Raw genomic sequence first — 25,919 nt, forward strand, 5'->3', positions numbered from 1 at the left:
CATTTTTCCCCTTAAATGCCATTTGCCGTGTAACTGGATCAGGGCCGGAAGAATGCCAGCCAGCTTAGGAAGCAACTGATAGGATTTCTGTAAGGGGGGGGTTCAGGGACTACCTTGGAGGAGGAGCAGGCGGTGCAGCATAAGGAAGGACAACTATATATATATACATACACACTCAACAAAAATATAAACGCAACACTTTTGGTTTTGCTCCCATTTTGTATGACATGAACTCAAAGATCTAAAACCTTTTCCACATACACAATATCACCATTTCCCTCAAATATTGTTCACAAACCAGTCTAAATCTGTGATAGTGAGCACTTCTCCTTTGCTGAGATAATCCATCCCACCTCACAGGTGTGCCATATCAAGATGCTGATTAGACACCATGATTAGTGCACAGGTGTGCCTTAGACTGCCCACAATAAAAGGCCACTGTGAAAGGTGCAGTTTTGTTTTATTAACCGCTCACCCACACGACGCCACACACGCTGTCTGCCATCTACCCTGGACAGTGTGAACCGGGATTCATCCATGAAGAGAACACCTCTCCAACGTGCCAAACGCCAGCGAATGTGAGCATTTGCCCACTCAAGTCGGTTACGATGATGAACTGGAGTCAGGTCGAGACCCCGATGAGGACGACTAGCATGCAGATGAGCTTCCCTGAGACGGTTTCTGACAGTTTGTGCAGAAATTCTTTGGTTATGCAAACCGATTGTTTCAGCAGCTGTCCGAGTGGCTGGTCTCAGACGATCTTGGAGGTGAACATGCTGGATGTGGAGGTCCTGGGCTGGTGTGGTTACACGTGGTCTGCGGTTGTGAGGCTGGTTGGATGAACTGCCAAATTCTCTGAAACGCCTTTGGAGACGGCTTATGGTAGAGAAATGAACATTCAATACACGAGCAACAGCTCTGATTGACATTCCTGCTGTCAGCATGCCAATTGCACGCTCCCTCAAATCGTGCGACATCTGTGGCATTGTGCTGCGTGATAAAACTGCACCTTTCAGAGTGGCCTTTTATTGTGGGCAGTCTAAGGCACACCTGTGCACTAATCATGGTGTCTAATCAGCATCTTGATATGGCACACCTGTGAGGTGGGATGGATTATCTCAGCAAAGGAGAAGTGCTCACTATCACAAATTTAGACTGATTTGTGAACAATATTTGAGGGAAATGGTGATATTGTGTATGTGGAAAAAGTTTTAGATCTTTGAGTTCATCTCATACAGAATGGGAGCAAAACCAAAAGTGTTGCGTTTATATTTTTGTTGAGTATATATATATATATATATATATAAATAATGCCAATCCGCTGACAAACAGTTTACCAAAAGTGGAGCCATTTGGACTTCCCGTATAACGGGGTCTCAGAGAAACAAACCCGTGTCCTCCAGTGCGAGGTGTTGCAATGTACCCGCCGGCCGATTCCAAACCTCATCACATTTAAGATTAGCCGCTGAAACAGATCTGTGCTTATCCAAGCGCGCTTGTGTGTGCATGTAAATGAGAGCTCTGTCAACAGGCGGTCAAGCCCGGCTGTCCAATAAACACTTTAAACGTGTCGAAGAGTTCCGCCAGAGGGGCTCCCCCCACCACCCCCACCCCCTTTCAGTGCCACTGGGTCTATTTCAATGTGCAGGTCAGAGGTCGTGGTTATGCGCGATTGTTAGCTTTTCAACACTTTTCTCAGGCAACATGACATTTCGCGCAGATTCTCCATTGCCGCTGAAATGTTATTTCGAGCCACTTAGCAGCTCCCTTAGCGGAGGTTTGATTACAAGGATGTGATGATGTGTTTTGTACACAGTTGCAATCTCAAGCTCCTAAATGAATCCTCATCAAGTGACACACAAGCGCAGGCTTGTTTATAATTTGTAAAACTGTGTAAATGTCCAACTGGACTTTTTCCAGGTAGATAATTTGCTTTGTTGACTGTATCTACCGATCACATGAGATCAAAGAAACAGGCTTTCTTTCTTTAATGTTTTTAAACCCCGCCTAAGAAAGACTGCTACACTCTACTGCCGCCTAGTGGGAAGATGCTGCAATGACCCAAAAGACTTGAAGAGCATTCCTGCAGTTATTACTTCCATCATCAAGAAGAGTCAGATTCCTGCTAGCCAAATGTAGCTCTTTGTGACATCATAGGCTCAGATTTTTAAATAAGTAGATAAAAGAGAAAACAGATTTGCAAAGTTAAAGAGGTAAAACAACATTTTTCTGAGGCAGACCAGATTACTGTCGACATCTCTCCACAACAAAATACGTAACATAAAATAAAACAAAATTCAAAATCCAGCAACAGCTCTTTGAGACACGCTACCTTATGCGACCTTTTTGGGAACAAATCGACAGAGGTAACTCGTCCATATCACCAGAGTCTTTCCTTTAAAGAAATACAGTCTCACATTTTCAGAAAATTCTTAAAGGCTCACCTGTATATAACATTTTTCATGCCCAATTGAATGCAAATCAAAGAAAGAGAAAACATGAAAAGCAGCAGACATTTTCAATTGTATTTCACTTAAACATATGCAGTATGTAATAATTAAATAATAGCATCATAGATGAATGTCAATTTATTTGCTTAAATTAAATTTTTTTTTATTTCATTTTGTCATAATTTTGACATGAATTAAGTGTACACCACCCCACCCCCCACAAAAAATTAAAATGTCCTGCAAAATTTTCACCACCATTTTTAAAAGGCAAAAGCTAAATTTGATTTTAAAAAATTTCCAAAAAAGTAGTTTAAAATGATAAATATGTACGTGATATCCCGAAACCTATAAATGGCATCAGAGATCATCTGTAAGTGCCTATCCTAGGTATCTAGGCTATAAAATGCTAGAAAGCTAGCTAGCTAGCCACCAAGAAAGATAAGTCATGCTTCTCTAGATTCTTAACATTATAACTGAAAAACAATGTGCTATTATCTTGTAAATCACCAAACTAAGAGAGTATATAACAATGACAATTCTGTTAAAATTTGATGAAATTCAACACATCAGATCAACAGAAAACATACCTTTGTTTTGCCTACATAACATCCTATAGGGATGCCCAATGGAATTTTATTTTAGATTTAGGATCATTTTTCAAAACGTATATTTCTATTTTATTTAATTGTGATGTAATTGTACTCATGTAACTCAAAGATCAACATATACTTTTGGACCTTGGCTCTCCAACTAGGCTTGTTTTAAAAGGCCTGAAAAGGATTCTGTAGAAAATCTGAGAAATATTTGAATTTTTGTTTGTTTGATCACAACTTGGCTCTGGTGACGGTTGCAGAGAAGAGAAAAATGGACAAACTGCTGGACGTTATGGACGATGCCAGTCACCCTCTGCACACCGTCATCAGCAACCAGAGGAGCCTCTTCAGCCACAGACTGCTCCTTCCCAAGTACAGGACCAACAGACTGAGAAACTCCTTTGTCCCTCAGGCTGTCAGACTGTACAACTCCTCACTCAGGGGGAGGAGGGTTAACAGGAAGACAGGGGATGGGAATGAGAGGAACAGTAGTAGCCCCTGAACCAGTATTGATCAGTATGTCTGGTATTTATATTTACGTATATTTGCAATTTATTTTTTACTTTCACTTTTGATACTCTGTGTGCTGCTATGCAATGCTGCTGCAACCTCAATTTACCTCAGGGAGTCTTACCAAGGGATTAATAAAATTCAATCTAAGATAATCTAATCTAATCTAGTGCAGAGGTGTGCACTTGTACGAGTGCCTTTGTGGCTACAGTTTCAGACAAGGAAGCACCTATATTAAGCCAGAGATGCCAGAATCGCACCCGATCTAATCCCATGGGTTCTTCTACAGCTCGACCTATGATGGCGATGAACGTTTTCATCTATTTCGTCTCAGGTGCGTCCCGCTCTGCAGAGTCTGAGTCTGCTTGAGGGTGAGTTTACATCTCCCTCTGATATTACGCGGACACTCTGTGGTGAATTACAGCTCAATAAACGGCTCTCGTATTCTAAGAGCAAATAAGTAAAGACACAATCGCCCTTCCTCCACCAGCCAAATCCCCGACCAACACAGACCCACCTTCCTCACACAGCTTTCTGCCCCCTTTTCTGCCTCACATTTTCCCACCCGCTACTCACACTTATCCCAATATGGCGTGGCCCTTGGCAGCCAGCAGGCGGCCTGTCGACAGATGCGCAGTATTTGGCTGATATCACTTTCAATGCAAACAGCCCCATAAATGTCTGCCGGCATTCTTAACATACATAAAGTTTCCAGACTTTAAACCCCACACCTTGAGTAAACAAGCAAACTGGGTTTAGTCCATACAGTGTTATTTTAGTGTCAGATTGCACTCCCTCTTTGTCCAAACCGCCTGCCGCCCGTCTTCAGCCGTCAGACCCTTCTGTGTGTCCAAATAAAGTCTGCAGACGGCATCCCCGACAGGATGCTCCATTTTCACGTTACCCACAGTGCATTGCGTCCTTCCCCTGGCGTTGGACAGAGACTTCACCGACTGCAGTTCCATATGTTGCCCCCTGGGGCCTTACGTCTGGTGTACTTCACATGCTCAGAATAAGCCCGGTGATCTCCAGTTACCCTCCACGCACGGATTGCTGGGTGTCACTTGCCGTCTGACGGCTGGATGTGATGATTCTGCGCCTGCAGTGTAAAAGGATAGTCATTCACGCAGTTCTTCAGCCTGAGGGCTACAGCTCCATCAAAAGAGCACGGCTCAAACCAATTAATGCAAAACTGATGCCGAAATGCCACCTAAGTGTGTACACGTGTTGTCACTTTCTATACCGCAGGGCAAGCTCAAGTCAGGTTTCTGTGTGTGCTGCAGTGCGTTGTGGGACACGGCAGGAGACAGCTGTGCGCTATCTTGCTCACTGTCGAGTCAAAACAAGATCTGCCTTCAAGACGTGGTTATAGGAAGTAAGTTCATTGGAGGTGAAAGGTCGAGAGTTATTTATACTTCAAATCAGAAAAAGTTGGGGCAGCTTTGAAACTGGAAAAAAACCCTAATTTTTAGACTTGTCTTACTGTGCAGTAAACAGTACACATGCAAAACCACATTCTGCACACTTTACAGAGTCATGGCTGCAGAGGAAGAGGGTACGGGTGTTAGACTGGCCTGCCTGTTGTCCTGACCTGTCCACAGTAGAGAATGTGTGGAGAATTTTAAAACAAAACATGCAACAACAGTCACCCATTGCTGTTGCACACATTTGCAGGAGGAATCAGAATCAGAACCACAATTAGAATCAGAATCGATTTTATTGTGATTTTATTAAGTAAGTTTGCACATACAAGGCATTTGATCTGGTGTTATTTGTCCATAAACAATGAGGAAAAAGAAAAGAAAAAACACTTCTGTAAGAAGTAAAAGAGTCAAATAGGCAATATTTGACTGTTAAATAATAATAATAAATAAAGTCACTGTTAAATAAATATAACGTAGTGGAATGGGACTGTGCAAAAGCAGGTGATTGGAGTACAGATGTACAGTACCTTTCAGTGCAGGGATGATCAATCTGTACTTTGTGGTAAAATAACTTGGTCGCTTGAGGGTCAAAGATTTGTTTTGTTGTGGATGGAAAGAAGCTGTTTTTGTGTCTTGAGATTTTGGTCCTGTTGGATCACAGTGTCTTGCCAGAGGGGAGGGTGACAGAAAGTTTGTGACCTGGGTGGGAGGGATTGACCACAATCTTCCTTGCTCACCTCAGGGCCCTGGAGGCATACAGGTCCTGTAGGGATGGCAGACTGCAGTCGATCACCTTCTCCGCTGCATGGATGAGGGACAAAATAACACCTGAAAGGCTTCATTGATTGGTGTTCTCAATGCCAAAACTCATTTAAGTGTTGCGAGATGGAATGGCACCATTACAAAGTGGTAAATGCTTTAGTTACCCAACTTTTTGTGGAATATGTTGCAGGCCTGAAATGCAGGAATGGACGCACTTAAACTAATGGAATGAAGTTTACCACACATAATATGGAATACCTTGGGATCGTACTAAAATTATGTTTTTGAAACTGAAGTAAATGTAAGAATCATTGCAATTTCCAAAATCTGCATTGTCCATATCATCACAACTTTTTCTAATTTGCAGTTGTACAAAAATGGTATCACTGTCCAAATACTTATAAACCGGACTGTGTTTGCCTTGCAAAGCCACTCCAATGTTTCCCGATGAGCGCAGAATCATTTTTCCGCCAAGTCACAAGGTGTACTTTGCAAAAGTTGCAATGTACAATTTTATTGAATTCTGTAACAGAGAAAAACCTGCAAAAAAAAAAAAAAGATTAATACAGGTTGCAGTTATTTGTGAGACATTTCTAAGAAGAAATTCTGCTATATGCTCAATTTAGACCGGAAACAGTTCTTTTGAGGCTCTCGGGACTCCTGTTGGCTTGATCTGTACCACAGTCATATGCTGTGTGGGAGAGAAACAGAAAGAAAGAGAGATGCTTTCTCATAGCAGAAAAGATGTGGCAGTGGCTCCTTTCCATTTAAAGGAACAGTGACAAAAACATACCGTATTTGTAAAAATATGCATGAAATTTATATGAAAAAAAATGTAACATCTGCTGTAAGGTGATACATATACATATACGTAATACATATAAAAGTAACACTCTTCCTATTTTTAGGATGCAAAAAAAGCTATAAGAATTATTAATGCATCAAATTACAGGGAATCAATTAATGCTTTGTTTATTGACAGTAATGCCCTCACATTTTATGATTTAGTGGAATTTAAAATGGCACAGATAATGTATAAAGTAGCCAATCATTTACTTTGCCGCAATATTCAGAAGCTGTTTAAAATCAGAGAGAGTCGATATGATTTGAAGGGAACAAGTATTTACAAAAAACTAAGATACGAACAAATATAAAGCAAAGATGTGTTTCTGTAAGAGGTGTTCATTTATGGAATAGCTGTGACAATGAATTAAAAAGGTGTACTTCATTTTCATTATTTAAAAACATGTTTTAAAACTAAAATATTACAAAAATATATAAATCAAGTATGAAGAATGATAATGTAATTAATGTAACTTTTGGTTGTATTATTATTATGAAATTGTATTTATTTATATATTATTTTTTCTAAAGTGCTTCAGGTTTTTTCTTTTTTGCTCTTATATTTCATATTACCTTGTTGAATTTGTTTTTGTAAAAAGGTTAGGCATGATAAGCATGAGCTTCAGCCTATACCTTTTTGATTAGCGTCATCCCTTGTTGAAATGTTTTTTGTTGAATATGTGTATGTATGTATATATGTAATTGTATTTCATTTGGCGGGTTGAATGCAAATCATATAAAAAGTTTTCATCATCATCATCCTCATCATCAGGTGTATAATATGAAGATTTTAAATAATACTGAACTTACATTTATGTTTAAAATGTTGCCCCTGAATGCCCCCCCCCCCCTTGGCATACAAAACACTGTCTACGCCCCTGCAACATTTCCTTAACAAGGCTGCATTAACTCCCACCACGACAGGAAGAAAGGAAGAAATCATTGTCGTCATTTATCTGACATATCAGATTATGAATAACTCAGGCAGGTCAGATCAATCCCTGCTCACATGTGAAACAGAATGTACGTAAAAAGCTGAGCGAGGTGGCTTTCAGCTCAGGGTCACATCCTCACATGTACTGCTACAGCCAGTAGAAAAAAAGAGCCGATGACTGAAACACTTTATTGTAAAACCGTCACGCTGCCCCGGCTGAGCTGGGTGCAGGTCACTGGGCAACATGCTGCTGTGTCAAAAGGAGGGGAGACGGGAATCCAATCAGGGTTACGTGAAGAGGAAAAACAACCTCATCCATCCATCTCATTTGTCACTCCTCTCTGAGGAGTCAGAGGTGTGGCTGTTGCCTCCCGGAAACAACATCCTGATGCTGTCAGGGTGTGGAAAGCAAAACTCCAGCATCAGTGATTTTGTTGCCTGAGGGACGACTCAAACATCTGGAATCTCAAAATGAAAGATAAGCAAGAGTAACTAACTGATCCTTGGTGCGTTGAACACAGAATGTTCAAAGTAATAAAAACTGAAGGAACTATAAGAGAAACTAAGTGAAAGTCATTTAGTGAAGTACTAACTGTTTGGATGTGAGTAAGTGGTTAAAAACAATGAGTAAGTAATGAGTAAATGTAAGTGACTGACTCTGGGTCACAATAACTGATTAACTATCGAGACCGACACATCAGTCAATCAGCCTTAATTATTAAATCCAGATTGTTGACCTTTGATCCTGATTGGTAACCTTTTTCATTATTATTATTATTGCTGACCTATAATCCTGATCCTAATTTTTGTTCTTGATCACTCATCATTCATTGCTGATCTTTGATCCTGATCACCAAGCTTTGATCTGACCTCTGATCCCGATCCTGATGAAGGTGTGGATCCAGACTTTGATCCATAGTCTTTGAGCTTTGATAGCCTTGATTTACATCTCAACTTTTTTGATCCAGATCAAGGGGTGGATCCTGCCAGTGATCCTTGATATTTTATAATTTCTTTTCTTACTGATCCTTTCGGTCTGACGGTTACCGTATATAAATGTGAGCAGTTAGAAATAACTACAATACAATAACAATAACTGACAATAACTAGATATGAGCTGATCAGATCTTTGATCGCTGAGATTTGTTCTTCGATCCTTTTTTCTCTAAAATTTGTTTGTCAATCCTGATTCCTTTGACTCTTATTACAGAATCAAACCAAGACTGTGACCACTTTTACAAGATTCAAACTTCAAATATCAGCAATCACAATCAGAGATCAAGGTCAGCAATCAGACACGAGTGCTCAGGAGCAAAGATCAGGATCAGCAACTGGTGACAGGGATCAAAGGACACACATCAGGATAAAGGTTCAGGATCACACATAAGCAATCAGGATCAACAAACAATGACAGATTAGGAACAAAGATCAGGATCACAGGTCAGCAGTCAGGATCAGGATCACAGATGAACAATTGGGATCAGAGGTCAGGATCAAAGCTTGGTGATCACGATCAAAGATCAGCAATGAATAATGAGTGATCAAGAACAAAAATTAGGATCAGGATTATAGGTCAGCAATAATAATAAAAAAAGGTTACCAATCAGGATCAAAGAGAACAGATCAAATGATAAACTATTCCAATGACAAAGAGGTAAAGGGCGATGGTGTAAACAGAGGGCTGTTTGGTGGAGGTATGTACTCTCTGAATGCCCTTCTAGATTGAGATTTATTCTGTTTTTGGAGTGAAATTTTACCTCTGCAATCTGGAATCAAAGAGTCCTGCAGTTCCCTATTTTGCTATTCCACTGTAAACCTCCTGAAGGCGCTAATGTTCACCGTGAAGCTGCAACTCAAAAACAAGACTGTGAAATTCACACTGGCATTAAAATATACTGTATGTGTGTAAGAATCCTGCAGGATTGCTGTGTACTAACTAACATGTGCTGTTCCTGTGTCAGTCATGTTGTTTGTGGTGCACAGAGGCCAGCGGTCCTCAGGGATGGACTGTGCATGTGAGCTCTTTGCCCTTTCTCTGTCCTCACATCCGTTCCCTCTCTCATCTGTGCTTTGCTCTCCTTATTCTGGCTCTATCCCTTTCTGCTTTTTTTCCCCTGTGCATCTGTTCAGTTATCCAGAGGAACGACTGGAGCTGACAAGCTGCTCGGTAAGAAAAGCGACGTGCACGATGACTGCGTAGAAGTATTGCCTTTGGTAACATGGTTTGCAGCATCATGATGTAGCAAAATGCTGAAGCAACACTTAGATGATAATCATTTTCCTCGCCTTTTTTTTTTCCTTCTGCAGAGCTGAAATAATCCAGGGGCGGAGCTACACTGATGATTTTCATCACGATTCTATAAGAAGATGCATTAGCAAGTGGAACATTTAATGGTATCACTTTGCTTGTCGCCACTGCAATCGATTTCCACCATCTAATGAATATGAAGGTTTTCTACATTTGTTCCTTTCTGGGAATAACATGGTTTTAAGCTAAAGAATCTTTTAAAGGGGATATATTATCTTTATTTTTTGCACGCTAATGCAGTGTCACACTGAAAAAAGAGAATTGTTGCACCAACTTAATAAAATGCTTTAGTTGGTAACACTCAAATGTACTGAGTTGATCCAAATACACCAACATTTGACATTTGAACCAACATAATTCATTTGTGTGTTCTCAACTGGAGCAAGTTAATCGGGTTTTCACTTTGTTTTTTTCAGTGTAAAGGTGTCTTAAAAACAGACAGAGTTTGTAGCCAAAAACATAAAGGTAAATATGTTGCATTTTCACTTAACATAAAATCAATATATTTTGTATAAATACAAAATATTCACTTTTGTTAAACTGTAATTTCAAATTCAGATTGCCTTTTGTAAATACCACACGCGTGAAAATTTAAACACAATTTCAGACTTTTGTTCGACAAGTTTTCATGTCAAGACCACAAGTTCTCGCATTTTGCAAGCATGCTGATCTTCCTATACACAGGCATGCACAAAACTGGTGCTCATGGTGCTTGTGCGTGCTAAAAATAAATGATGTGCAGCAGAAAACGCAAGGGAAGAAGCGCTTCATAAGAGGAAAGCAATGACAGATTGTAGGAAAAGTGCATCAATGATGTTTAACACGTGCAAACACGAGTACCAGTTATGTGCACCCCTGCCGATACAAATACTTCATAAACACAGAGGTGCTGCATCCTAAAAGGTCTCAAAAATGAACAAGCAGTAGCTCAGATATGACCTTCTGTGACATACGTCACAGAAGTCTAAAATGAGCCGTTTCAGGCCTAATTTTTGGCTATAGCAGGGCTGTTTCTACATGCACTTGGAGGATGTTTATCGTGAAGTTGCAATCACATTTTTTGTAAAATGTGCATTCAAATGGATTATGCACAATATGACCCCTTTAAAATCTATTTTGGTCCTTCACTGCTCCACCTGTTGTTTATTTATCTTAAAGCGGGTCAGATCACAGGCCTCATTTTTTTTCTTTTTTTTTTTGTCTCAGTGAGACCGTTGCGCTTTTACGTCACAGCATCTGTGAGTCAGCTGTCCTCTTCCTTCCCTTAGTCACTCACACAGCTGTTGCCTGGCGACTGCAGAGCATCAAAAGTTTCCTATTGCGTCTTTGTCACCGCTCCTTGATATTTATTCAGGCTCAGGAGAGAGAGGCCAAACAAAGTCTGTGTTTGTGTGCAAGTATACACGATTACATCGAATGGACAAAGACTGACAAATCTGTTTTAGTACATCCTGTTGTTGACAGACTCAAGTGTTGTTTGTGCACAATGACCTATTAACGTGACCAGCGGAATAATAAAAAAGACATGGCAGGTCTTAGACATGGAATTATGCTCTGGAGAATTCCTGTTTATGAGACAAAACCATGTTTAGAAGGACTAAATTAATCACCAAATTCAGTGTTTAGTGGTTGACACACAAATGAAATCAATGTCATGCAAGTTCATGCATGCTTTTAGCATGCCAGTTAAATATAACGATCCAATTGCTAAATAAAGTTTCTAACAACAGTAACATAAATGAACAGTATAGTGATTAAGTGAAGTTGAAGCGAACAGTGTTCACCAGCTAAAGTTAAATAAAGTCAGGGCTAATACTGTCCTAGCGGTAGCAAAGAGAAGCCAAAGCTAAACATGTAGTGAGATAGCATAGCGGCTAACAGTATTAGCCAGCTAACAAGCAAATAGTCATAGCTATACGTAGGGTTGCCATCTTTCAGAAATGAAAATAAAAGATGCCCACCACTGCTCCTCAGTAGAGGTGGGCAGTGTTGTATAGTAACAAAGTAAAAATACTTGACTTGAGTTTTTGAAATTCAGCTTACTTTCACTTTTACTTCACTACATTTCCGACCTTAATTGCATACTTCTACTCCGATACATTTTCTATGCGCAATGCCATTACTCGTTACAAAAAACACACACACACGAAAAAAGTCGTGTTTTCACCCAGAGACACCACTGATTACTAGTGACTGCAACAAAGTCAGGCCGATTTGTCATGAGGCATGTCCGATAGGGTTTTTTGTAGTTGTGTACTTGGGGGGTGTTTGTCAGGAAAATGATCATTTCTCTGCATTGATTACAGACCCACTGCGGGTCTGTAATCAACTTTTCTGCAGTGCAGCTTTGCTTTGAACCTTGAACCAATCAAAGCAGTGATTCGCAGGTCGAAGCAATGCTTCGATCTACGATTCGTGGATTTTATTTCGCTTTATCCTAATTCTTTCCCGCTAAAACCCTGAAGAGCATATGTCTATGAGTAATATTTAATATTTTTATGTTAAACCGACCTGTTATGGTCTTCTGAAACAGTTGATAGATGTATTTTATAACTTAAAAACGGGACCGATGCTAACACGTTAGCATGTCTGTGGCGTTTCCAATGTTAAAGTTAGCATTAAGCTGTTCGCATCAGCACGTTTGTGTTGATTTGTTTTCTGTATAATTAATGGCTCAGCGTTCATTGTCGTAAAAGAGTAAAATTGTAATTTTGTAAATTTATTTGTATTCATATATTATAGCAACAACAATAATAGTCTACATAATAGACAATAATAGTCAATAATAATAGACTAATAATGTTACAATACAATTTTAGAGAGACAAAAAGAACCTAATGAAACAAAACACAACAGAAAAGATAAAACCATGTAACAATGAAAATAAATAAATACTTATAGAAATAAATAACTGTTTCCTGTGAACACCTAGTGAGTATCCTACTCTTATTTAGGTTTTGAAACCTTGTTTCTGAAGTGTTTTTGTGTGATGTGCACAATTTTCAGTATTTTGACTAATACTACATTTACAAGCCTTGATAAACTTTATACACTCAACAAAAATATAAACGCAACACTTTTGGTTTTGCTCCCATTTTGTATGAGATGAACTCAAAGATCTAAAACTTTTTCCACATACACAATATCACCATTTCCCTCAAATATTGTTCACAAACCAGTCTAAATCTGTGATAGTGAGCACTTCTCCTTTGCTGAGATAATCCATCCCACCTCACAGGTGTGCCATATCAAGATGCTGATTAGACACCATGATTAGTGCACAGGTGTGCCTTAGACTGCCCACAATAAAAGGCCACTCTGAAAGGTGCAGTTTTATCACACAGCACAATGCCACAGATGTCGCAAGATTTGAGGGAGCGTGCAATTGGCATGCTGACAGCAGGAATGTCAACCAGAGCTGTTGCTCGTGTATTGAATGTTCATTTCTCTACCATAAGCCGTCTCCAAAGGCGTTTCAGAGAATTTGGCAGTACATCCAACCAGCCTCACAACCGCAGACCACGTGTAACCACACCAGCCCAGGACCTCCACATCCAGCATGTTCACCTCCGAGATCGTCTGAGACCAGCCACTCAGACAGCTGCTGAAACAATCGGTTTGCATAACCAAAGAATTTCTGCACAAACTGTCAGAAACCGTCTCAGGGAAGCTCATCTGCATGCTCGTCGTCCTCATCGGGGTCTCGACCTGACTCCAGTTCGTCGTCACAACTTCGCACAGCCATTGAAGAGGAGTGGACCAACATTCCACAGGCCACAATTGACAACCTGATCAACTCTATGCGAAGGAGATGTGTTGCAGTGCATGAGGCAAATGGTGGTCACACCAGATACTGACTGGTATCCCCCCCCCCCAATAAAACAAAACTGCGCCTTTCAGAGTGGCCTTTTATTGTGGGCAGTCTAAGGCACACCTGTGCACTAATCATGGTGTCTAATCAGCATCTTGATATGGCACACCTGTGAGGTGGGATGGATTATCTCAGCAAAGGAGAAGTGCTCACTATCACAGATTTAGACTGGTTTGTGAACAATATTTGAGGGATATGGTGATATTGTGTATGTGGAAAAAGTTTTAGATCTTTGAGTTCATCTCATACAAAATGGGAGCAAAACCAAAAGTGTTGCGTTTATATTTTTGTTGAGTATATATATATATATATATATATATATAAAAATCAGTCCATTTTTATTAACATTTACTTGTACTTTTACTTTCAATACTTGAGTACATTTAGTTGTACATTACTTGTCATACTTAAGTACAATAAATACTAGATACTTTAAGACTTTTACTTGAGTAGCATTTCAATCAGTGACTTAAACTTCTACCAAAGTCATTTTTTAATAGGTATCTATACTTTTACTTAAGTGTGATTTTCCGGTACTTTATACAACACTGGAGGTGGGCGATACCGTGAATTTTGGTATTGATCCAATACCAAATAAATACAGGGCCAGTATCGCCGATATCGATACCGATACGGATACTTTTTCATGGGTGATTCTTAGACTACGGGCACTTATGTCCTTTGATCATATTGTATGAAAAACAAAAAAAAGGGGAAATTTCACACTTTTATAGTTATCTTTACAATGAAAGTGTGTTAAGAAATTTGTTCTAGTAGTCTATGATGACTTTTTCACCTTTTTTCAGCATCATTATATGCAAATATTGCCGTTTTGTGCTTGTCCCACACCCAGACTTTTGATCTTCAATGATAAAAATGAATGGTAAAGAAACGTTTTTTCTAATGTTTTAAAATATCTCTGAATAAAATATAAAATAATCAAAACATAATTGGGGTATTCAATGTCATACAACTGTTGTGATTTTTTTTAAACAAAATGTAGTTGTCCCACACTATTGCCGTAATTTCCACCACAACACTGTAATGTCCCTTTAAACAGTTTGTATGAAAGATTGTTTGGGTAGTTTCTATGGAGATAAACAGTGACATCAGAGCACATGTATATAGCGCCAAATCACAACAAACAGTTGCCCCAAGGCGCTTTATATTGTAAGGCAATGGTGTGGTGGAAATTACATTTACAAGGCCAATAGTGCCTGTAGTTAAAGAATCACCCTCATATTTAAGCTTCATAGATCCAAAGGATCCAAAAGACCTAGGATAGAATTTTGCCAAACATTGTACGTGACAACAGAATACTTTATTATCACAATCAACATTTTTGTTTAAAAAAATATCACTCTACACAACTTAAAACAAAATCTCCTAAGGTAGATGGCTGACAAACCACAATACAAGGGTGCACTGCTCCATGTTGTGTGACACAGCACAGCGCTGCTCTTACAGACAGAGAGCAGACTCTGATGAATCTGCGTGCGCAGCAGTCAGTGCATGTGAGAGAGACAAAAATCTTGAGTATTGATCTTTTTACACGAGGATCGTTCAATATCAATACCAGCGTTGTTATCAATATTATCGATATTAGGATCGATCCACCCACCTCTACTCCTCAGAGCCACTACCACCACCCAAGAAGTGATATATTTAATTAAAAAAAGTATTTAGTCATTAAAGTTTTAAATGCTTTATTAACTCAAAAACTGTTAATTATAAACTGTGCAGGCACTGAAGTGTGCAATAATAAACAAATATTAAAGAAAACAGACCAATAATTTTAATCTTTAAAGTGAGGATCAACATTTTTACTTTTTGAGGAAATAAAAAAAAAAAAACTTGTTTGCCTACAGTTTGCCTTGTACCCACTGCCACTACCGCTGTCAAGCCAGGGGTTCAACTCTTTCCACTCACGTCTGTATATTTGCAAACGTTTTTGCTTCTTTGGATGTGGTGGAGTTTCGAGTGTAGACATGCCAACCACAAAAGTGGGCAAAAGGAGATGCAGACATGAAAGTCTGAGGTCTAGCCGCCGTACCTCGCGTCGGGGCCTGTAGCAAGGACCCAGCGCGAGGTACAGAGATGACATTGGCTGCCCTTTATATTTCCTGTGTTTTATCTTCGTTCATTATTGAGTTTTGATGAGTGTGTGAGGGACATTTATGAAAATACAGAACAATTTACGTGCCATATTGATTCAATACGGGATGCAACAATTAATTGTAAAATAAAGGACAATTCTGTATTTTAAGGTACTGGTGGCAACCATAGCTATTGTGTTAACAGTGAAGCTGAAGCTAACAGAGTATTAGCCAGCTAAAAATCAAATAGTCACAGCTAAACATGTCAATAGGTTGTGTGATAGTATAGGGGCTAAGTGAAGCTGAAGCTAACAGAGTATTAGTCAGCTAAAAATCAAATAGACATCGCTAAATGCGTCAATAGTGAGATAGTACAATGGGCTAAGTGAAGCTGAAGCTAAGAGAGTATTAGCCAGCTAAAAATCAAATAGTCATAGCTAAATGTGTCAGTAAGTGAGATAGGATAGGTTTGAGTGGAGACATCATTTCCAGCAAAGTAGGAAATCCCAAGGTGAGAATTTGTTACTTCCGCGACTGGCCGCACGATGAAAACAAGCTCGGGCTGCATTGATTGTCTATTGAAATCAGCTGATTTTGCTTTGTCTCTAACTTGCTTGTAACAACCAGCTAATAGCTATCATTGCCTGGAATGATGAGATTTATACACCAAGCTGACCTGAAATGAACCATTGTACATTAAATTGACTTTATTGATGAGGCTGACCCCTCTGAAAAGTGACCATTTTCATTGGCCAAAAATGGCCACCAGAGGGCGCTTGGTGTAAAGTCCGCTCCAGCCCATAGGGGCTAAGTGAAGCTGGAGCTAACAGAGTATTAGCCAGCTAAAAATCAAATACTCACAGCTATACGTGTCAACAGTGAAGCTGAGGTCAACAGTGCATTAGCCAGCTAAATTCAAATATTCGTAACTAAACATGTTATTAGGTAGTGAGATAATATAGTGGGCTAAGTGAGACGCTAACAGAGTATTAACATCTAAAATTAAAGTCAGAGGTGAAAATGTCAACTAAAGTCACAGTATAGTGATGAACAACTAAGTAAAGTTGAAGCTAACCCAGTGCAAAGCAGCTAAAAATAAAATAATGGGCTGAAAGTGTGTTCAATGGCAGAATATAATGGATAAGTGAAGTTGAAGCTAATACAAGATTGAACAACTAAAATTCAAATAAAGTCAAAGGTAAGTGATATTTTTCAACAGGAAATGGTACAGCATAGTGGTTCAGTTGAGACAGAGTATCATCCATCTGAAATCAATTAAAATTATAATTGTCAGTGTTCAACAAGTAATGGCAAAGTATATTGGCAAAGCAAAGTCAAAGCCAACAGAGTATTAGCGGCCTAAATGAAACAAGCAACATACAGACACTCCATGGATGTAGCATTTTATATGAATTTGGGAGGTGATGGTCTAGTGATTAGCTTGAGACCAGAGGATCCTCGATTCAAATCCCAGCCTGACCAGAAAATCACTAAGGGCCCTTGGGCAAGGTCCTTAATCCCCTAGTTGCTCCCGATGTGTAGTAAGTACCTAGTATGGGAGCACCCTCACATCGGGGTGAATGTGAGGCATTATTGTAAAGCGCTTTGAGCATTTGATGCCGGTGGAAAAGCACTATATAAATGCAGTCCATTCAATTTCATAGTTTGATGTTAGTGCACATTCCTGAAATGTCCACCAGGTGCCAGTGTTCATCAGATGGCACCACATCCTGTGATATCTTCCTCTTCATGCAGACTGTGGAACAATATTCGAAACATGGGTGTTTTAAAGGTTTCGAAACAGTGTTTCAAGTTAGCTGTCACAAATTTGCAGTACAGACAAAAAAAAACTTTGGCCACAGCCCCAGCCACACATTCTATCAATTCTTTAATTTTGGTTATATGCAGTATATCGCTTCTTGTATTTGTCCACATTTTAGGCATCATGATTGCTTTTACTTACACAATGTTCTTAATTGGTGCACAATATTATTCGTAGATTATTAGTTTTATGCCCCTTAAAAGAACACTTGAGAGTATATTTTCGACAGGTCAAATTGGTTTTCTGAAAAGCAATGTTAAAAGCTGGTGTTTACTAATTTATTACCATCCTGAGTTCTTATGGGCTTAATAATTTCTGTCACTTCTTAACATACTGATCAACACATTAAATTAATAGACTGTTGTTGTGAATCATGCAGGGGTGAAGAGCTCCATGCAGGTGTGGCTCTCCTTTGGTCACATGATCTAAAGTCAAGGTGTTGCAGCACCTCAGCCATCGAGGACCAATGACCGCAGGTATCACACCCACAATCCTCTTCTGGAAGCAGTCTGGACCTACACAACCCATCCACCAGTCAACATTTATTTCACCTTCTACTAGAGATACTCGTACGTACCTTCTTCTCAGAGCAGTTAAACCATGACATTTAAATCATCTTAAGTATGCGGGACAGTTTCAGTGCACTCACAAAAGATTCATCATGACAACCAATCAAGAAATGATTACAGTGGATCAGAACGTATTCCTGATTTTCCATGAGGATTACATCCCAAAACTTTTTGGGAACATCTGCTACCCTCACGATGACGGGATGTCCAGAGAGATAACCGATTTACATGCGAGCACCAACAATAATGTGTCCAGCAACTTCAAAAACGCCACGGCCTACTGGCTCAGCAGTTCAGTGAAAGAATGTGAGGATGTCAGTTGTACTGAACGTCTTCGGGACTCTGGTCAAACCTGCTCAGGTCCAACATCGGGGAGTGACAGGAACATAAAGAAGAGGAAAAGTGTGTTGTTTGATGAAGCCGTCACAGTCTACGTGTTTGATCAGGTAAAGTTCTCGTATCAAACTGAGTTAATTCCTAAAACGGTTTTTGGGATGAAAATAAATTTAATTTCAATTATTACTCATTGTCTGTGACTTTTTCCTCCACAGGAGAGTCCTACGTTGGAGCTCCACTCAGAGCCACACACATCTTTGTCAAGCAACCGTTCTTACAACCTGCCGGATGTCGCATTTGAAGATAGCGGTAACAATTTCAATACTTATATATCAAAATCCATCCAAAGAGTTATTTGGAAGATCCAACTTTCTACAGGCTCTAATGGAACACATCTTCACAAAGTGAAGCATCACCATAGTATCAGCTAAAAATGACCAAATCAACCCACAACTCACACCTCAGGAATCACGAGGTCTACTTCAAAATCAAATCAGTTCTTTTGTGACCACAGTTCCACATCATTCAACCCTGTTCATAACTATTTAAGATATAGTGCAGCTGAGAAACAGACAAACATCTTCCAGCGGGGTTCATCCAGAATAGAACGCCAGTCTGTTGCAGGGCCACATATAGACAAACAAACACATTCACACCCGCACACACGGACAATTTAAAGTTTCCACCCCACCTAACCTGCATGTCTTTGGATGTGAGAGGAAGCCGGAGCACCTGGAGGGAACCCACACTACACGGGGAGAACATACGAGCTCCCCACAGAAAAGCCACAGGTGGGAATCGATCCTATGACCTTCTTGTTGTGAGGCAACAGTGCTAACCACTAATCCACTGTGCTCCCCAACACACAAAGATTAGATTAGATTAGATAGAACTTTACTGATCCCTTGGGAAGACTCCCTCAGGGAAATTGAGGTTCCAGTAGCATTGTATAGCAGCACACAGGGTAAGAAGCACACAGAGTATCAAAAGTGAAAGTAAAAAAGAGTTTGCAGTTTGCAAACAGTTTGCAAATATAAATACACAATATAAATACCAGCCATACTGATCAATACTGGTTTACTGGCTACTACTGTTCATGTAGCCAGTAAACATGAACAGTAGTAGTGCCTTTTCTCTCAAAAATTCTTGAAAGGGTAGTTGTAAAACAGCTAACTGATCATCTGCAGAGGAATGGTCTATTTGAAGAGTTTCAGTCAGGTTTTAGAATTCATCATAGTACAGAAACAGCATTAGTGAAGGTTACAAATGATCTTCTTATGGCCTCGGACAGTGGACTCATCTCTGTGCTTGTTCTGTTAGACCTCAGTGCTGCTTTTGATACTGTTGACCATAAAATTTTATTACAGAGATTAGAGCATGCCATAGGTATTAAAGGCACTGCGCTGCGGTGGTTTGAATCATATTTGTCTAATAGATTACAATTTGTTCATGTAAATGGGGAATCTTCTTCACAGACTAAAGTTAATTATGGAGTTCCACAAGGTTCTGTGCTAGGACCAATTTTATTCACTTTATATATGCTTCCCTTAGGCAGTATTATTAGACGGTATTGCTTAAATTTTCATTGTTACGCAGATGATACCCAGCTTTAGCTATCCATGAAGCCAGAGGACACACACCAATTAGCTAAACTGCAGGATTGTCTTACAGACATAAAGACATGGATGACCTCTAATTTCCTGCTTTTAAACTCAGATAAAACTGAAGTTATTGTACTTGGCCCCACAAATCTTAGAAACATGGTGTCTAACCAGATCCTTACTCTGGATGGCATTACCCTGACCTCTAGTAATACTGTGAGAAATCTTGGAGTCATTTTTGATCAGGATATGTCATTCAAAGCGCATATTAAACAAATATGTAGGACTGCTTTTTTGCATTTACGCAATATCTCTAAAATCAGAACGGTCTTGTCTCAGAGTGATGCTGAAAAACTAATTCATGCATTTATTTCCTCTAGGCTGGACTATTGTAATTCATTATTATCAGGTTGTCCTAAAAGTTCCCTAAAAAGCCTTCAGTTAATTCAAAATGCTGCAGCTAGAGTGCTGACGGGGACTAGAAGGAGAGAGCATATCTCACCCATATTGGCCTCTCTTCATTGGCTTCCTGTTAATTCTAGAATAGAATTTAAAATTCTTCTTCTTACTTATAAGGTTTTGAATAATCAGGTCCCATCTTATCTTAGGGACCTCGTAGTACCATATCACCCCAATAGAGCGCTTCGCTCTCAGACTGCAGGCTTACTTGTAGTTCCTAGGGTTTGTAAGAGTAGAATGGGAGGCAGAGCCTTCAGCTTTCAGGCTCCTCTCCTGTGGAACCAGCTCCCAATTCAGATCAGGGAGACAGACACCCTCTCTACTTTTAAGATTAGGCTTAAAACTTTCCTTTTTGCTAAAGCTTATAGTTAGGGCTGGATCAGGTGACCCTGAACCATCCCTTAGTTATGCTGCTATAGACGTAGACTGCTGGGGGGTTCCCATGATGCACTGTTTCTTTCTCTTTTTGCTCTGTATGCACCACTCTGCATTTAATCATTAGTGATCGATCTCTGCTCCCCTCCACAGCATATCTTTTTCCTGGTTCTCTCCCTCAGCCCCAACCAGTCCCAGCAGAAGACTGCCCCTCCCTGAGCCTGGTTCTGCTGGAGGTTTCTTCCTGTTAAAAGGGAGTTTTTCCTTCCCACTGTAGCCAAGTGCTTGCTCACAGGGGGTCGTTTTGACCGTTGGGGTTTTACATCATTATTGTATGGCCTTGCCTTACAATATAAAGCGCCTTGGGGCAACTGTTTGTTGTGATTTGGCGCTATATAAAAAAAAAATTGATTGATTGATTGATGTCATTCCCAATCTGACTGAATCTGATTTACAATCTGAATTACATTTTTTTCTTTTTTTTAAATTTTAAGATTTTTGCAAGATAAATGCCATTTTTGAAAAAAAAAAAAAAAATTAAATGACTACCACCAACACATTGTATATTGAGAGTGTAACACCTGCCATTAATAACTCAAAACAAGACATCCTGTTGATGTTTAAACGCAAATGTTAGTTTGGTTTCAAAATAAGATATGTGCCGTGCCTGTTTCCCTATGAAATGAGTTACATCTATAAGTTATTTTTTTTTTTAATGTGGATTTACATGTATGGAGTTTTGACCACAAATGTCATTTTCAGCCATTGGATTTTTTTTTTTATTATGTGTTAAAAAGTGATAATGTAATTTACTAAAATATATAAACTTATTTCCTTACAACAAAAGAATCATGATTTTTTTTTTCTCAAAATTAAGTAAATGGATATATCTTGTTCTAGAATTTATAGGTCAGAAAGACCACATAATAACTAAACCTGGCTGACATTGTGTTTGATGCTTCAAACTGAGGCCTCTGACACTGTAAGAAGATCAGGGTGGAACACCCCAAAGTTTAATTAGCTAAATGTACTGTTTGTAAATCCTGTTAAATCCAGGGTACTGGCAGTTCCTCATCACTCCTTGTGTGTTTGCTTGCTTTTCCCTGCAGGCTTGGAATGGGAGGACGACTTCTCTGCCTTAGAGAAGAGCCGTCATTACCAACATGTGAAACAATCCGTGTCTCAAAACTGCAGCCGTGCTCCAACACGCCACAGCTGGACTGCTCGCTCCAGACCAGACCGTTTTGTTTCGTCCCAAACCTGCCTGTTCCTCACTCATGTTGCGCCTTCAGACCTTGAGCCGTGAGGTTGCAACAAAGTCAACACACGGCTCGGATTGCTGCATGATGCAGAGCTCGTGGTTCAGTATGGTAACAACACTTACTCGTATTTATTCATCTTGGGAAATAAAAATGTGCCCAAAATGTCTTTTTCAAGAGTTTCAATACAAAATAAAATATCTACTTATGTTTCATTTTGCAAGCAAATATGTGACGACCCAGACCCGGATCATCGACAGAAAATGAACGAATGAATGAATGACTATATTATTATTATTCAGGGGCTGTGTTTTGGAAAACATCCTGACCAGTAGAGTGAACTTTGGGTCCAAAAATCTTTCTCCTCCACCAAACAAGACTACAGGGCAGTCAGCATTATGGCTTTTATCTTTGCCAGGCTTATGTGACATCATAAAGTGGGATTGCAAAGAATGAGATAAAAGAAAACCTATCTCACAGAGACTTTGCAGATGAAGATTCACAGTTTTTGCTGATTCAAACCTGCTCCCAAGATAAATGAGGACAATTTAAACATCTTGACGTAAAAGAAATTAGGATGGTGTCACTTTTAATGTTCGGTGTTCTTGATTTTAACAATAAAAACACTATATTTTTTATGTCACATTGAAGAAATTTGTTCTCTTCAAAATTAAAGAGCATCACAGGTTCATTTATTATTATTATACTTTTTAATTAAAGAAGGCTGAATTTCTGTTATTTTGATTTGATATCTTAAAAGCCTTAAAAGCTTAAAGAAGTACTTCCTTTTTTCTTTTTTTTAAGGCCATATACTTTTAGTTAACACCAAAATGTCTACAGTGTTTACCCTCAGAAAAAACATCATCTGCTGATATTGATGATATACACGGTACTGTTGAGATATCATGTTTATTTGACCTCACCCCCTGCAGGCCTCATGCTGTCACTATGGCCTGATGAGGCGTCCATGCAGACGATCAGCCTGTTACCTAACGGAAAAACTGACTCACCTTCCTGATCTGCAGCTCAAACCCCTGTTGCCTTTCTACCGTTTTATGACGAACCAGCATTTTTTAATGGCTTATTTGTCTCCTCGTCCAGTAGACTCAAAGCCCCCCCGCCATCGATGACATCGCTGTGTTCGATTTACACAGTTGGCATGACATATTTGTTGGCTGTGACGGGATAAAACACACAGTTACGCAACACCCTCACTGCCTTTCCAGATGTCCTTGAAGCGGTGTTATGACGAGTTTGAAATCTCATTTTTTAAAAATTCGATTGTTATTCTGCACACAGCAGAGAACACGTACAGCGTGTCGGGCGCGAACCCAGAACATGCTTGTGGAGGCCGTGTTTGCCCGCTTCATTACTGAAGTATGTAAAGCACAGAATTTATCAGAGGCCGCGGCTAAATAAACAGTGGCGGCCCAAGGGCCCATGAGAGCAGAAACTGAACAAACTCAAAGTAGCAGATAATGTTTCCACAGAGCCAGCATCAGCGAGGTTTGGTTGATTAGATACCTGAAGAGAAAACCTGGTCGGACCTGTCTCACTGTTGACACGCGTGAGACACATTCAAGGACACCAACAGCTGGATGTGCAAAGCACATTAGCCTCTGAGAGCGTTACAGCTGACGGGGTGACGCCAGCATAAACAAGACGAAGAATTCATAGTCATTTAACGAAGAAATCAAAGATATTTTGGTGGCTTCAATATGTAGGATTTAGGGGCATTTAATAGCAGAGCCAGACCAATATGGATTTTGTTAGGGGCTAATAAAAATTACAATACCCATATATACATCCACCAACACTCGCTTCCAATTCCACAAATTTTTACCTTGGAAAAATGTTTTCGAAGTCCTGTTAGAAGTGGCTTTTCATAAGCTAAAATAATACAAAATATAGATCAAAAAGGCTTTTCAATGTTAAAATCAAATATCAGCTAAATCCGCAATACTGATCAGATGCGGATCAAACTTAGTCTATTCATTGAGAGTGCCAGTTTGCACCTCATTGTCACAAATGAGAGTGACTGAGGCACTTTTGATTGAGGTATAATGCAAAATGTACATCAAATGGGCTTTTCAATATTAAATTCACACGTCCACAAAATCCACAATCTGGATCAGATCCGGATCAAACTTTGTCAGGTGATAGTGAGTGCCAGTCTGCACCCCACTTTCAAATATAAGAGTGATTGGGGCACGTTTGATTAAGATATAATGTAAAATATTCATGAAGTGGGCTTTTCAATGTTAAATTTAAATGGACACAAAATCTGTAATCCGGATCAGCTCTGGATCAACTTTGTCAGGCGATAGTGAGTGCCAGTCTGCACCCCACTTTCAAATATGAGAATGACTGGGGCATGTTTGATTAAGATACTGTATAATGTAAAATATTAATGAAGTGGGATTTTCAATGTTAAATTTAAATGGCCACAAAATCTGTAATCCGGATCAGATCTGGATCAAACTTTGTCAGGTGATAGTGAGTGCCAGTCTGCACCCCACTTCCAAATATGAGAGTGACTGGGGCACATTTGATTAAGATATAATGTAAAATATTAATGAAGTGGGATTTTCAATGTTAAATTTAAATGACCACAAAATCTGTAATCGGATCAGATCTAGATCAAACTTTGTCAGGCGATAGTGAGTGCCATTCTGCACCCCACTTCCAAATATGAGAGTGACTGGGGCACATTTAAGATATAATGTAAAATATTAATGAAGAGGGGTTTTCAATGTTAAATTTAAATGGCCACAAAATCTGTAATCCGGATCACATCTAGATCAAACTTTGTCAGGTGATAGTGAGTGCCAGTCTGCACCCCACTTTCAAATATGAGAGTGACTGGGGCACATTTGATTAAGATATAATGTAAAATATTCATGAAGTGGCATTTTCAATGTTAAATTTAAATGGCCACAAAATCTGTAATCCGGATTAGACTTTGTCAGCCAATAAAGGATATCATCCTACATAAATATGAAAGGAATTCAATCTTTTTTGACAGTTATGATGTTTTCAAAATTCATTCCATGTTAAAGGATAGGGATTTTTCCAACATTTTTCCTGACTATGTCCTTTGACCTTGAAAACTGAATTAGTTCTTGCCTGGACATGGATATGAGTCCTCTGTAAAAATGCCATAATGATATATAAAACATTTTGGGTTACAGGCTGTTCACAAATAGACAAACAAAGAAACGGGTGAAAACATAACCCCAACTTTGTTGGCGGAGGTAAAAATTTAATTATCAAACCCTTAATGACAAAGAAGGGTAATTCAGGCTTGATGTTTGAACTTTATTATAAATAACTATAGATATAAGCAGCAGTCACTGTGCCGTATCGTTCAGCATTTGCGGAAAATGGACTTCTCATCTATTTTGGCTCCGCCTAGCTAGCAGCCACTCTAATTGAAAATAAATGGCAGTTGGTCGCTTTGGCTCCGTGTTTTGTAGCTAATACGAACAAGGGATGATGAGGGTCCCAGCCAGACTTGACAGCATTGTAAACAATCCTGTCCGATTGTCCTGTGCTGGACAACCTGTGTAATAACACCATTTCCAACAGAAAAAGTGTTTTTTCCTACATTGCTTATTTGGTAAAAGGATTCAGAAAAAAAATAATACAGACAGTGATATGTTTGTGAAAGGCTCATATCAGCTGATATGAGCCTACCATTTACTACC

At 39.4% G+C, this 25,919-nt stretch overlaps 1 protein-coding gene and 1 long non-coding RNA gene across 2 annotated transcripts; both read left to right on the forward strand.

The window, feature by feature from the left end:
• The first annotated feature begins 7,158 nt into the window (after nt 1-7,158).
• LOC117531445 lies at nt 7,159-24,585 on the forward strand. Its single transcript, XR_004566626.1, has 3 exons — nt 7,159-7,238; nt 7,519-7,529; nt 24,575-24,585. It is a non-coding gene; the product is annotated as an uncharacterized LOC117531445 (long non-coding RNA).
• Nucleotides 18,035-22,274, forward strand: LOC117531444 (serine/threonine-protein kinase LMTK2-like). Its single transcript, XM_034194552.1, has 3 exons — nt 18,035-18,628; nt 18,734-18,827; nt 22,063-22,274. Exons 1-3 carry the CDS (start codon nt 18,275-18,277, stop codon nt 22,257-22,259), a joined length of 645 nt encoding a protein of 214 aa, XP_034050443.1. The 5' UTR covers nt 18,035-18,274; the 3' UTR covers nt 22,260-22,274.
• Nucleotides 24,586-25,919: the final 1,334 nt, after the last annotated feature.

The sequence above is a fragment of the Thalassophryne amazonica genome, chromosome 18 (genome assembly GCF_902500255.1).
Source record: "Thalassophryne amazonica chromosome 18, fThaAma1.1, whole genome shotgun sequence".
In the NCBI taxonomy this organism is placed as follows: domain Eukaryota; kingdom Metazoa; phylum Chordata; class Actinopteri; order Batrachoidiformes; family Batrachoididae; genus Thalassophryne; species Thalassophryne amazonica.

Bases quoted from the DNA above. Each gene is read 5' to 3' on its own strand.
- LOC117531444 (XM_034194552.1), top strand. From the start codon at position 18,275: ATGACAACCAATCAAGAAATGATTACAGTGGATCAGAACGTATTCCTG. The intron at 18,629-18,733 runs GTAAAGTTCTCG...TTTCCTCCACAG, and splicing joins CAGTCTACGTGTTTGATCAG to GAGAGTCCTACGTTGGAGCT. The intron at 18,828-22,062 runs GTAACAATTTCA...TTTTCCCTGCAG, and splicing joins TGTCGCATTTGAAGATAGCG to GCTTGGAATGGGAGGACGAC.